The sequence below is a fragment of the Sinocyclocheilus anshuiensis genome, unplaced genomic scaffold, assembly GCF_001515605.1.
Source record: "Sinocyclocheilus anshuiensis isolate Anshui unplaced genomic scaffold, SAMN03320099.WGS_v1.1 scaffold1143, whole genome shotgun sequence".
Taxonomy (NCBI): domain Eukaryota; kingdom Metazoa; phylum Chordata; class Actinopteri; order Cypriniformes; family Cyprinidae; genus Sinocyclocheilus; species Sinocyclocheilus anshuiensis.
In genome coordinates this window covers 1,520,180-1,533,522 of record NW_015546123.1, presented here as the reverse complement: position 1 = coordinate 1,533,522, position 13,343 = coordinate 1,520,180, and the positions used below count along the sequence as shown (strand labels likewise).

At 35.8% G+C, this 13,343-nt stretch overlaps 2 protein-coding genes across 11 annotated transcripts in view; one reads left to right on the top strand and one right to left on the bottom strand.

Annotated features, from left to right (window-relative positions):
- Positions 1-5,466, bottom strand: part of LOC107701027 (amphiphysin-like) — a 28,049-nt gene extending 22,583 nt beyond the window's left edge. For 3 of the 7 annotated variants that reach the window (XM_016502932.1, XM_016502935.1, XM_016502936.1), the window contains exon 1: positions 5,152-5,466. In XM_016502932.1, coding sequence (XP_016358418.1) covers positions 5,152-5,220 — 69 coding nt within the window. In that variant the 5' untranslated portion in view covers positions 5,221-5,466. The remainder of the gene's footprint in view (positions 1-5,151) is intronic. The other 4 variants (XM_016502934.1, XM_016502937.1, XM_016502933.1 and 1 more) reach the window with 2 other exon arrangements.
- Positions 5,467-6,839: 1,373 nt separating this feature from the next.
- Positions 6,840-12,565, top strand: LOC107701026 (ubiquitin thioesterase otulin-like). Of its 4 annotated transcripts, none has more exons than XM_016502927.1 (9): positions 6,840-6,891; positions 7,127-7,300; positions 7,432-7,632; positions 8,636-8,706; positions 8,812-8,918; positions 8,997-9,137; positions 10,222-10,338; positions 10,906-11,175; positions 11,341-12,565. In XM_016502927.1, the coding sequence occupies exons 2-9, from the start codon at positions 7,164-7,166 to the stop codon at positions 11,593-11,595; spliced, it is 1,299 nt and encodes a 432-aa protein (XP_016358413.1). In that variant the 5' UTR covers positions 6,840-6,891; positions 7,127-7,163; the 3' UTR covers positions 11,596-12,565. The 4 variants fall into 4 exon arrangements, with proteins under 4 accessions (XP_016358413.1, XP_016358414.1, XP_016358415.1 ...); XM_016502928.1 differs by having other exon boundaries at positions 6,867-6,891; positions 7,127-7,182; XM_016502929.1 differs by lacking the exon at positions 6,840-6,891 and having other exon boundaries at positions 7,171-7,251.
- Positions 12,566-13,343: the final 778 nt, after the last annotated feature.

Sequence of the window (13,343 nt, the reverse complement as noted above, 5' to 3'; positions counted from 1 at the left end):
TATATATAATGCAAATTTTGTATGTAACCAAGATGTAACCAAGCACATTTCTACTACTTACTTTTCCTAAATACTTTAGTGTTAATGACTAGACCAAGTAAAATGCAAAAACATATTTTTCCTGCCAGCATGAACATTGGTAAGGATGACGTAGCTACCAGTTCCCACAGCATTCTCATTGATTTAGCCAAGCCATGACTGAATTCCCATGAGGGAATCCTCTAACAGTGTCTGAATACCCTGTGGACAGTATGACATACACACAAAGAAAGGGCTGAGTAGGAGCCGGGGAGGAAGAATGGGCATAAATTACACTTCCTAGTCTGTCAGGTCTCACTGCCAAAAAGAGGACTTCGTTCACATGACCACCTTGCTGCCTATCCATAGTGACTAACACATGAAAATGGCTTTCGTCTGATACTCAAAGATTGAATTTGCTGAGAACAAGAGGGGTGCCTGTTTCAATTTTAACTCAGCTAGAAGTATTCAAAAGCTTCTCAGTTTTCGCTATACCCTTTTTATGTAATGTTTGAATTGCTAAATATTTACACAGTTTGACTCTTTGATTCAGTACTCCAAAAGACATGAATAATACACAACATACATACAATGACAACATGAAGTCAATGGACATAATGTAAGCAGGTTCTGTGCAAACAATTGAAGTCTTTATAGTCTATTACAAAGGCAATGGATGTTTTGCTTTGGCAAACACACACACATAGTGCTTCACCAACAACCTTCTGGTTTTTTCAACCAGTACAGCTAAACCACATTGTTAGTATGTTCTTCTATATACCAGCTATCCAGTTTGTCATGCAACCTAAAACCTGTGCTTCATGTGGTGTAAAAATTAACTGGTTTTATTCTAGTCTAAAATAAAATATTCATAATCTAATGTCATTTTAACTCCTTAAGGTAATTTCTTAAGGTGTTTTTTTTCCAAAGTGTATTACGTGAAGTTCAACAGTGAACTCTGCATAAAACATGTTAGATCACAACATTCCCTAAACATTGTTCCAATTAGCCTAACAGATTTGTCTGAAAAGTCAGCATAGTTCATATTGAGCAATATTGCAGATTTACAAGCTCCCAGCATGCACTGCCACATGAAGGTTATTGTTAAATACTTGTTGTTTATTTGTTTATTTACTGCATGCTGTCAGCTCATCTTTTTACTTCATGATCTTTAGTTGTGTCACTCTCAGTGGGGTTTGTGTTCAGTATTAACATCAGTGTGTTGACACAACACTTCTTCTTCTTCTTCAGAAGCAAAAATTGCAAAGTTAACTATAAACCATATGAATATAAAACCATAACAATGAAATGGCGAACAAATTCAAATGTATTGTATTGCTAATTGATATTTTGCTGAACAAGAAATCTGTGGTTGCTTTGACAAGAATGTATTGCCTGAACAGGATGTTTGGCATTTACAAACAAATTGAAGTTGGCCAAACATCTGTTACAGACGACAATTAAGACAGTTGCTGAAAGGAAAAAAAAACTCAAATGTTATGTTTAAGTAATGATTACAATTACACTAACATGTTTGATGTGTTAGTACAGTAAACTGTATGTACAGTACAGTTCAGTATACAGGCAATTGCTGTAAGACTGTTACCTCCCACCACACGTGAAAGTGAAAGTATAAGGCACGGGTCTCCTTCAGTAAACCACAGGGACAGCCCCCTGGGAACATGAATCATGTCAATGCTCCGCATTACTCCTGGGTGGTAAGAACGTACCATCTGGATGTTTTCTTTGTAAGACACTGACACATGTTGGAAGAGGCTTTGATATGGATCAATAGATAACATCCCATCATACATATACTGTATAATGACATCAGGAAATTATCTACATCACAAAGATACAGTATATTAACATTCATGCAATACTCTATAATCAGGATTCAGGAACAATACTTATAAGGCACAAAAATATTGATAAAACTGGCAAATAGAAAGGGTTCAGAATGTTTTTCTGCTGGGAAGATTAATAATAGAACCATATACATCCCTTTGTTTTTTAGATATATTGCCTAAATGTGTAATTATTTAAAAGTGCAAAGTTTTAAACATAGCACTGTTTAAAAGGCAAAGACCAAAATCACTCCAGTGTGTGCTCATCTGTATGTTTCATTTCTTAAAAAATGTCGTAAACCTCACATCTAGAGCTAGAGGATCAACACTGAACTCTCCAAAAGGCAAATGGCACTAATCTAAGACACAATGCCCAACCTGGAAACACTATACAGCAGTAGCAACCAGCCTATGAAATATTAACCCAACTTAGGCCTTAAAAACACACTACACGCTGCCTCATCCACACTGGGCAGTGATGTCCTCTACTGTAGTTTATGTTGACAAATAGGCTATCCTTCATAAAGTGTTTTATAATGTTTAAAACATAATCTCATATCTTTGCTAAACATTGTGGAAAAGCAAATGTTTTATAGCAAACTGAACAGTGCCACTTCAACAACGATAGTTTAATTATGATGCTAATATTTATCCTGCAATACACAAGAGCATAAGACAAATTAATTTACATGCATTTTTTTGTTGTTGTGATGCTGCTTAGTAACGGCATTAAATTATTTGTAAAACAAGTCACAGCGCTTAGCACAATGTTTCATCCGGTTCACAATTACACTGTCACGATGCTTCAATCTTCCTGTGACGGTAAGCAACAGGATTATGAGTCATTTCAGTTGATTGTGAGGTATTTTGTCCCCACCGGGACTCAGATTAAAGGATCCCTTACACCCCTTACCATGTTATCTGCCCTGGTCAGGACCTTCTGTTCCAGAGGCAGTAAATTGTATACCTGTTCCTAAATGTGCTGGTCTTAACCCTTAAGGGAATCATGTTACACTGATACACATTGTGAGCAGCCAGACTGAACATTCTTGAACTGTGTGGCTTCATGATGCTCTTATGAAATCAGAGAGATATCTGAAATCTGATTAGATATTTTGCTGCATGGCTTCAAACCTGCATCATCAAAATTGTGAAATCATAAATTATAGGACCTAGACAAACTAGAAATGATACCAGAATATGACAAACATTTAATATAATAAAAATGAGGGAAATATTACTCTATGTTGGCAACAGACCAAAACTATGATTTTAATTATTACAAGCATTAAGCATGAGTCATCATTTAAAAAGCAAGAACAATAAGTTTCATGATTGATTGCTTTTTAAATATCTTTGATGCAATCAAATGTAACAGTCATTAATAGCTGCCACAAAGGTCTTGTCATTATGAAAATGTTTTTAGTTGCCTGATGTCATTGTAGTGGTTGTGGATTTGATGCTAAATGATCTCAGCATAAATATACACAGAAAATCTTTACAATAAGCCTCTATAAAGAATATAAACTTGCACTGTGGTTATAACAAAAAATTACACAAGCTAGAGCTAGAGAGAGAGAGAGAGAGTGCTTGTGTGTGTAATTTTTCTTTATATATACATATATATGTAATATATACATATAGTCTTTTTGGCAGCAGCTTTTATTTATAATGGGACATTTTTAAAACTGTTCTGATAGATAATGGCCACTAATATTATTAAGAGATAACATGACATACAACGATTAAACTGATAGACCTCCATCAAGCTGGTTAATCAAGTCTTGCACCAGTAACAAATCAGCTAAACCATGTTTTAACAGTACGTTTTTTTTACATGTTTTAACAGTAGAGACATAGACCTAATTCAAAAGACAAATACACAATTTTGTTACTTTTCATAGAAGAAAGTTGCAGTGAAGTTCTTGAATTGCAGCAAACACACATCAGATAAACCTAACATGAACATGATATAAACACTATCCCACTTTGCCGATGATCTTTCCCACTTCACCTAAAAAATGAGAACACCAGTCTATTGTTTTTATCTACTGGCATCGCAAAATCCCAAAAGACAGAGAATATAAAGCTTTCATCAAGCCTCCAGGAATCTACCAAAACCTGTCCCACTTTTGCACAATTCACTCTGAAAAACACCACACAGCGTGACACCCATAGATCATACACATGATAACATGAAACACGGGTCTCAAGGGAATCTTCACTTTCGATGTCTCATCACAGTTGGCCCTCAAGTCTGTGAGTGAACCATGGGGATTAAAAGAAAAACAATCCTCTTACTGCAGCTCGGCTCGGGCTCGGGAAAACCACTACTGCTCTGTTTACCAGACGCCTTCAGTTTACTAGCTGACAGACATTTCATATTCAGCTCGCTACCAACTGCAAAATATTGCGCAGGCTGGCAAAGCAAAACCACGAAAACTAAATCCCATTCTACAGCTAAATACCAGTTTATTTTCAAAAACATCAAGCGAAAGCGACACACACTTAATAGTCTATTTATATGTCGTTCTGAACAGAGAAAGACTGTCGCGTCTCTCTCTACAACCACATTAAATCGGCCTTCACGATCTCGTGGCCACTCGGAAATCTCCCCCCGCTAGTATTCATACCGCATAGACGAGGGCATCCCCCGCCTCCCCTTCTCCTGACCTTGCAGGAAAATGACAGCTTCAACCAACATCTTGAGTAATAATGGATTATTACATCGTCAGAGATGCAAGGAAAACTTATATAGGGAAAAACATCAGCCATAAGACAGGGGATGATTGGCGAGACAAACAGTAATACGTGGCACTGAATCCGTGACACATTATTAATCTAATAGTCATCCATTGCTTTCAAACTGAGATTAATCATTTCTCCTTCAAGAAGGTGTATACAGTTCATTTAAACCACAACGTATCATAATTCCTCGTTGGTTTAAGTGGGATTTCTGTCATGGAGCAGCTCCTCAGTCGCTTTTAAATGGCAGTGCTGGCTAAGATTGCAGTCTGCGCATTTTTGACACCGGGAATGATGTTTAAGGTCTGATGCACTGAAAATGTCAACTAAGCATGTGAGAAAGCAGAAAAGAAAAGACGTTTTTCTCTTCTAACCTAAAATATTGCAGGTTAAATGGCACACCTGAATCTCCTTCCCCTGCCCGGAGCATCTGCTGGACAGCTCCACGGACACAAAATGCTGCCTTCGGCTTTATCAAACGTCCTCTAACAATCAAGTCGTTGTTGATCTATCACAAATAAGGAGATAATTAAATCCATACCTTTTCCTGCGCCCGACTGAGCCTCTTTTGGACGTTTTTGGCAAATATGCCCGTCTTTATTTCAGCCATGGCTGCTAGTGCTCTGAAACGAGAAAGGCGACGTTTCAGCACCTCCAGAGCAGTGGAGAGCGGAGGGGGAGGAGCGGCATTTAAAGCCACAGTACGCACCACAGAGAGCCCTTACCAAACCGCCATTTCTCAATATCTAAAATACATGATATCAAATACGCTTGAGAATTTCATCGATAATTATTCGGTCAACATTATAATACGTATCAGCATGTGTAAGGCGATGTGGATACCTAGAGACTGGTAGAGCTTCGCAAGTAAATGTGCTCTGCTGCATCTCTTGTGGTTGCATGTATTCTTACACTCTCACGTTTTACGCTGCAATCCCTCCCTTTTGCCTACTTTTGATGCCCCCTCATTGGCAAAGGCAAAGCAGGCGCAGTGTGGTCACGGTCACCTCTACAGCCCCTAGCCCTAGTCGTCGTCTTTTTTAATTGAGAAATTTTTAATAAATTGCATATTTTTCCTTTTTATTTCCAATGTTTTAGTTTATCTTAATGGAGTACATACTATTTTATACTTAATACATACTTTGAAATCCGTTCATATGCAAAATCATTTATTTATTATTTATTTTATTTTATTTTATTTTATTTATTTATTACCAATTTCACTTTCAAAAGGATCTCCTATTATTACTAACCTATCAAAAATGATAGTCTCAACAATTCTGAAACAATCTAAGTGCCATCTAGTGGATGAAAAAATATCCTGCAGCCTTGGCCTGGGCAGTAGATTACTAGGGTCGGATGCCATAAGGCTCTATATATTTTGGTCAGACTATTTTAAGTTTAAAATTCAAACACATGTATTTCATTGGTCATATCCTGAAGGCAAACAAAACAGAAAAATGGCAGATGGCTAGGCCGAAGCCACAAATGTGATTATATTATGAAAATTCATATGATTAAAAAGTAGGCCTATTATAAGAAAATATTAATATTTAAAAATCATCATGAAAACTGACCCAAATCATGAGCCTTGAAGTGAATAAAATAAATGTATTAGCAATAGTTGTGTGACATAGCCTAGGAACTATTTTCAAGAAGAAATGCTGAAAAGCAGCATGGTTTGTGACACCTCGATCAAAAATCATTCAGAAAGCTTGCCAGAACCAGAGAAACGCTACCCTGAGTTATTTGACACTAATGCCAATAAAAAATGGTTATTCTAGTAGGCCTATTATGCTATGGGGACTAATAATAACAATAATACACATTTATTTGTAAAGCACTTTTTATACATAAAATGCAACTCAAAGTGCTTCACAAGCATAAAATCAAATCAAATAAAAATCAAACAACTATAAAAGGTTAAAAATTTAAAATAAAGCATGCAGTTTGACCTCAATATCAATATAAAATGATAAAACAACGATAAAAGAATCAGAATATACAATAAAACATAAAAACTGACTTAACTTCACACAACACTAAACGCTAACAAGCCCAAATAGACGACAGTATGCCGCAAAAATACCCAAAAACTGTTCAAACGAAGAAACATTTGCTTGCACAAACAAGCTTATCGTCGATTAAAATAATAGTAGACTACGTGGCAACAGTGAGCAGCAACGCGCCGGAAAACTACAAATCCTACAATCCCCTATTCACAGGAAGTATTCGTAGGCTTTTCCTTTGTAGTCCCTGTTCGGCAGAACAGTAAAAGCAGGTGAGTTATATAAAAGCGACTGCGGCTGTTTTTGCTGTTTTGTCTGAGATTGGAGAATGATTGTTACTATTCGTTTCGTTACTGATGTGGTTATATCACTGATGAGATAGTGGAGTCTGTCAGAATGCGGAAGTGTTTCTGTTTGCTTGTTTTTAGTTGTGTGTGTGTGTGTGTGTGTGTGTGTTGTGTGTGTGTGTCGCATAACTTGTTTTATTTGTATTTCCCTCTGCATTAGCCCGCCATGCAGAGATCCAAGTTGGACGTCTCTGTACATGTGTCGTTATGATTCAGGTACGAAGGATGTGCAAAATCGCCAAAGTCACCAAGTCAAAACCATGAATAAAACCGCAAAGTCTGCTTGTGAGTCTGGCCGACAGAGTAAGAAAAAAAAAGTCAAAACGAGTCATGGGTATGCCATAGCACTGGTTTCCTTAATGCAAAATATAAGTTGACAAGTTATTATACATTTAGTAAATTTTTAACTGCTCATATCGAAGCTTATGTTATTTCATGTTGAACATAACTGATCCTCCTCTTTAGATCGACACAGGGCACTCAAGGACAGAAAGCAGATGTGAAGGGTCAGGCAGCTGAAAAAGATGCTTGTTCTCCTGGACCTGAGAGAAGCTCTGAGTCTTCCCACACTATGCAAAAACCTGCTCAGAAGGAGGCTAAATCTAGTGACAGTCATTCATCCCAGCAGGATCTGATGAAGACGTCGTCAGCTGAAGATGAAAAGGGGTATTCTGTCTGTCAATTCAGCTCTTTCTGTGCATGCAGTATGGCTGTAGCTTACCATACAATAGGTGCTTTTGGAGAGAGAGTGTAGATTGTGCCACTTTTTGCTTAAGTGTTATTCAAGGCAAAGAGAAATAACAGTAGATAAAATTAATACTTCTATTTATAATTCTGGATATCTGCTATCATGTGAAATTGAGGTTAAAATAGGTTCGTCATGTCAAGGGTTAGCTTAGACAAGTGGTTTTGGAATACATTTACATTTCATCTACATTTCAAACACCACACCAACCGTTTTGGGAAAATGCTTATTTTAATAATTAATAGCTTCTCTTTAGCCAATTAATTTACTAGTTTTATATGCTGTCAATTCGCTAATATAAATGTAGGGCCCCATGATATCAATTATATTTATTTTTTTTCATTTAAATTTTTCAATTCAATTTTTTTTTCATTTTCTTTTTTTTTTTTATTCCATTTTAATGGTTAAATTCTTCATTAATTGAAATCATGAAACTTATACAATTTAACAACAATTTATTATGTTAAATTTATTACATTTGGGGTGCTATGAAATGTTTTATTTTTTGCTAATTCCATTTTATTTTTTTCCAAATTCTGTTTTCCATTGTAATATTTCTGGACTCCATTTGAATGTTTTTAGTAAATTATAATAATAAAAAAGCATGTCTAATCAACTGAATTCATAAACCCTTTTTTTTTTTCATAAAACCATAAAAATGTAGTAATTTTTTTGATAATAGGACCCTATGACAGGTTTTATTTTTTCAGAAATGCAAACGCTAAAACACCACAAGCATCACACAGGCTTGAGTATGTGCAGTAGATGAAACAGCACCATTTAGTCACACAGAGACACTTAAATAGCAGTCTTTTTGTGCTTCACAGACACTAGTCCATAACGCAGTTCATTTTTGTTTACTAGATTAAGGAACTGACACAACTTACTATGCACCATTTTGCATAAGTCTTTGTCGTTTCATAGTGATGTGGACCTGTACAGAGGAGAAGAGGAAATACAAAAAGAGCTGCAGGACAAGCAGCAGCCAAAGTCAGGTAGTGCCCAGTTTTTGAAGAATGTTCAGTGTGTATTGAAATGTTGTAGAGATGTCTGTGAGTTTTTTTTTTTGCCTGAGCTAGAGGTGTGTTTATTCCCATCAGCGGCTGTTGGTGAGACCCAGAGCAGTGTATCAGCTGCCGAGGATCTTCAGACCTACAGCGAGAGAGAATGGAAAGGCAACACCGCAAAAAGTCTGCTTATCCGAAAGGTGAGCCTGCTTCTTTCACACATTACTGTAAGTGTTTATTTTTTAAAGGGCATTACTCACACATGCCTCTTTTTTTAGGGATATGAAGCAATAGCCAGTGAGTTCAATCTGCGCAGAGTAAGAGGTGATAACTATTGTGCACTAAGGGCGACGCTCTTCCAGGTGCTCAGCCAGTCAAAACAGCTTCCTGCCTTGTTACATGACTCTGAAATTAGTGAGGTAATTGAGCCTTATTGTGCTTAAACGTTAGACATCCCTATTACATTACATCCTGACTAATTCTGTTCTTGCACAAAGCAGCATGACTTGATCATTCAGGGCTCAACGCTAAGGATTTTTTCTACTGGCCCAGTTGGGGCAGCAGTTCAAATTTTTACTTGCCCTGCCAATATTTTATCTGACCCTGCCACAAAAAAATAAAATAGTTGCTGTTATCATTGTTTTTGACCCATGCTATCTTTTTATATGACACCAAAATTATACCAATTACCAATTTGATACGAATTACATTTTTACAATTCTCAATTCCAATTTCGATACCACGGCAAATTCAAAAATTATTAAAGACAGTTATTACGGAACAGTCAGTAGATAAGAACAAATGAACATGTAAACTTTTCTGACGAATGAAGGTACATTCATATAAACCCCCAATTCAATATTTAGGATTTTCTTCCAATATTTTGTGCATCATGAAATTGAGCTTGCTCTGTCTGGTACAGTATTTTCTCTTCTTTGCGTACGTCTTCAGCATCTTCGGCCTCTGTTAACAGCCGTTTACACACTTCATAATATTTCCACACAAATTACATGTTGGAAAATGATTGCAGGCAAGCCCGGAACAGAAATCTGTTGAAATAAAACAAATAATGGCCAGTCGACCGGTGCATCTGTACTCCACTGTATAAATTAAAAACAGATTAATCATTGTTTAAGCTACAAAGTTACTCACCGGGAGGAGTATTTTGACACACTTTTGTATGTATTTGTCCATTTGTCCAAAGCGCACTGTACACACAGAAAACAGCGTGCGAGTACTGAATGGAGTTGTCTTTCACATCTATCTTGAATGCTTTAAAATTGCTTAATTTTTTTAATTAGAAAGGCTTAAAATATGTGCAAATGATAAACTTTATAATCAGGCCAGTGACAAACTCGTCAACTGTCCCGAGCGTCTTTCACTCTGGCCCCGGGGTCATCGGGCAGTCCTTATTGTCGAGCCCTGTCATTATATTGTGCATATCAATATAGAATGTTATTATGTGTTAAGTTGACTTGGTGCATTATGGATTCCCCGTTGTAGTGGCCAAAAGAAATGCACTCTGATCAGGATTTCATTAGGGAGTGGCAGTTTCCATTTGAAATTAGCAAGAGCAAAGTGCAGCATCTTGAACAATGCCTGGAGCTACTGAAGAATAAGGTAACTTTTGTTTTATTTTTCCTTAATTGCTTATGTGCATTTATATACACTTCTGTTCAAAGGTTTTGGGGGCAGATTTTTTAAATGTTATTGAAAGGATTCTCTAATGCTCACCGATACAGCAAATAGAGTAATATTGTGAATTTTTATTACAATTTAAAATATATTTACAAATTTTATTTATTCCTGTGATGGCAAAGCTGAAATTTTAGCAGACATTATTCCAATCTTCAGTGTCAAATGATCCTTCAGAAATCATTCTGTTGTGCTGATTTGGTGATCAAGAAAAAAAAATTACTTTAATGTTTGAAACAATCAGTGTTGTTCTACTTAATATATTTGTGGAAACTGTGATATGTTTTTTCCAGAATTCTTTGATGAATAAAAAGTTCAAAAGAACATTTATTTGAAAATAGAAATCTTTTGTAGCAGTATAAATGTCTTTACTGTCACTTTTGAACAATTTAATGCATCCTTGATGAATAAAGGTATTAATTAAAAAAAAAATCGCATTGACCCCAAACTTAATTGTACCCACTTGGAAATATTTTATTGTTTTATCTTTAGTGGCAAGAGGCTGTCCAGTGTAAAAGTCTTGAGGAGAGGGAGCGCATGTGCCAGCAGGTGTTCAGAGGTCATGATGAAGAGTATGAGCTTCTTGAAGCACTGAAGTTCTTGATGCTGAGGACTGCCATTCAGTTGCACTCAGATATGGAGAAGGGCTCTGATGTACCAGAGTTCTGCTGGCTCCTCTTTGCTCGTGACTCGTCCAAATGCCCCAAGACATTCCTCACCAACCACCTCAGACATGTAGGCTTCAGTGGTGGGCTGGAACAGGTTAGTGTGGTTTAATATGAATGATTACAAAAAATCTTTAGCCTTGTACAAATAATAACTACTAGATTATTATATCTACTGTTAATTAATTCATTGCATTGTTTCAATGGTTGAAGTGATTGTATTTCATGAAGGAACCTCTCCTGATGATATAATGTTGTTTAGGTGGAGATGTGCCTCCTGGGTTATTGCCTTCAAGAGACGATCCAGGTTGTTCGGCTGTACAAGTGTGACACTGAAGAGTTTATTACATACTACCCGAACGACCACAAGAATGCCAGTCCTCTATGCTTGCTTACAGAAGATGACAGACACTATAATGTACTCGTCCCCAAAAAGTCCTCCAAATTTGATTCATATGGTAGGCCAAAGTGGAATCCACCTTCAGATGGACAATCAAGCATAACAACACATCTTTAAAGAGTAAATGGCAATCACACACAATCTACAGAACTCAGGAGTTACAATCCTTCATGTTTTCCACATGGTTGTTCTTGAGTTTATGTTTTGGGATATTTTTTCTTTCATGTTTTAATTCTTATACATTTTAAATATTTGCTTATCTTTATTCTTCTACCTATGTCATTTTAAATAAATTCTGTGCAATAGTTTTATGAGACATAGCTGGACCTCCAGCTAGAATGGGATTTTTTTTGTTTAGTTGATTATGAAATATTTAGTTTACAAAGTTAATTATTGCTTTGCATATTACAATAAAATTAAACTAATTTTTAGATGTTACATGTAGTTAATTTAGTGTGCCATTCAGTTCAGGAGTTTCCGCTGGTTTCAGTATCTTGTACTGTCTTCAGTTGTCATCATCTTAATAGTCTGGCAATTTATTACTTTGCAGAGCAATTTACACAGCGTGGGCAGGAAATGAGAAACAGGCACAACTCAATAATTCATACAGCATCTGAAGCATGCAGCATTACAGCAGTCCGCCTCCATCTCAGATTAATTGTTCACTGAAACTTTATGATGAAATGTTCTGACGATGGAGTAAAGAAATGCCAGATGTTTCAGAAGTTTATGAATGCATGAACCTTTCAATTGATAAAAGGTTTTAGATTTTGGGGGGCGTGATGGCTAAAACCAGCTTCAACTGATCTTGTATGGTTTACATTACATTGTGACAAACGGATCGAAAAAATTACTTCGGTGCATATTTTACTAGCACCTTTATATGTTTCTGACTGGCCAAGTTATTCTGTGCTTAAAAAAATTAATGGCTTTAAAATCAGTCCTGTAATTAATGGGTAACCATGCAAATGCAATTCAAATGTAATATGGTCTCTGCAGTTGCAGAATTTTGTATCAGATTTAGTTTATCAATACAATTACAATATTCAGGGCAAGAGAAAATAAAAGCACAAATCAATGTTTTTGCATCATCCAATTAAATAAAAATCAGATTCAAACAATATTGAGATGGATAAAGTGGGTCTCGGTAACAATTTAAGTGAAATTTAAAACTAATTATCTGTAATGACAGCAAGACTCAAATAATACATAATACAAAATAATGTTGTTTTTTTTTTTCAAAACTCAAGACTCTTATTTTTAATTTTAATGTTTGTATCCCCAGGATAAGTTGCCCCTTTGGTGGTATAAATTCACTGAAAACGGAACACTTGTTTATCAATGCTTGTTACAACATGGTTGTAATTCCTGAACACTTTGGAATACAGACCTAAGGTTGGTCTCTTTTTAAAGAAAACACATAGCAGATTATTGCTGTAGTGAAAGCATTTAAAAAAAAAGGAAAGTATAATTTAAAAAGTTATAGAAGTTGAAGTTTACAGTAAATATAATGTAGTATACTGTTTTTTTATTTAATATAAAATAAATATTTTATAAAATATGTTGCACTCTAAAAAAGAGTGCATATAAAATCAAAGCTATATCTAACCAAGTTATGTTCCAAATTTGAAGTTGATATATAACTATACCAAAAATAACCACTAGGTGACACCCAAACTCTTGAATTTTTTTGATGCGGTTTTCTGTCACAAATCAATCATTTTCTGTCACAATATCACTTCTATTACAAAACAGTTACCAAATATGGAGCCTTGACTGTCAGACCTTTCCAACTATAGGCCTATGTGTTTTGTCAAGATTACAAAAATAATTGATTTTCTATAACACAAGCCACAAAATCTCTC

What these genes read in the sequence shown, in the direction of transcription:
- LOC107701026 (XM_016502927.1), top strand. Translation starts at nt 7,164, where the DNA reads ATGTGTCGTTATGATTCAGGTACGAAGGATGTGCAAAATCGCCAAAGT. An exon ending in AAAGTCAAAACGAGTCATGG is followed by an intron (nt 7,301 to 7,431) that starts GTATGCCATAGC and finishes CCTCCTCTTTAG; the next exon opens with ATCGACACAGGGCACTCAAG. An exon ending in CAAGCAGCAGCCAAAGTCAG is followed by an intron (nt 8,707 to 8,811) that starts GTAGTGCCCAGT and finishes TATTCCCATCAG; the next exon opens with CGGCTGTTGGTGAGACCCAG.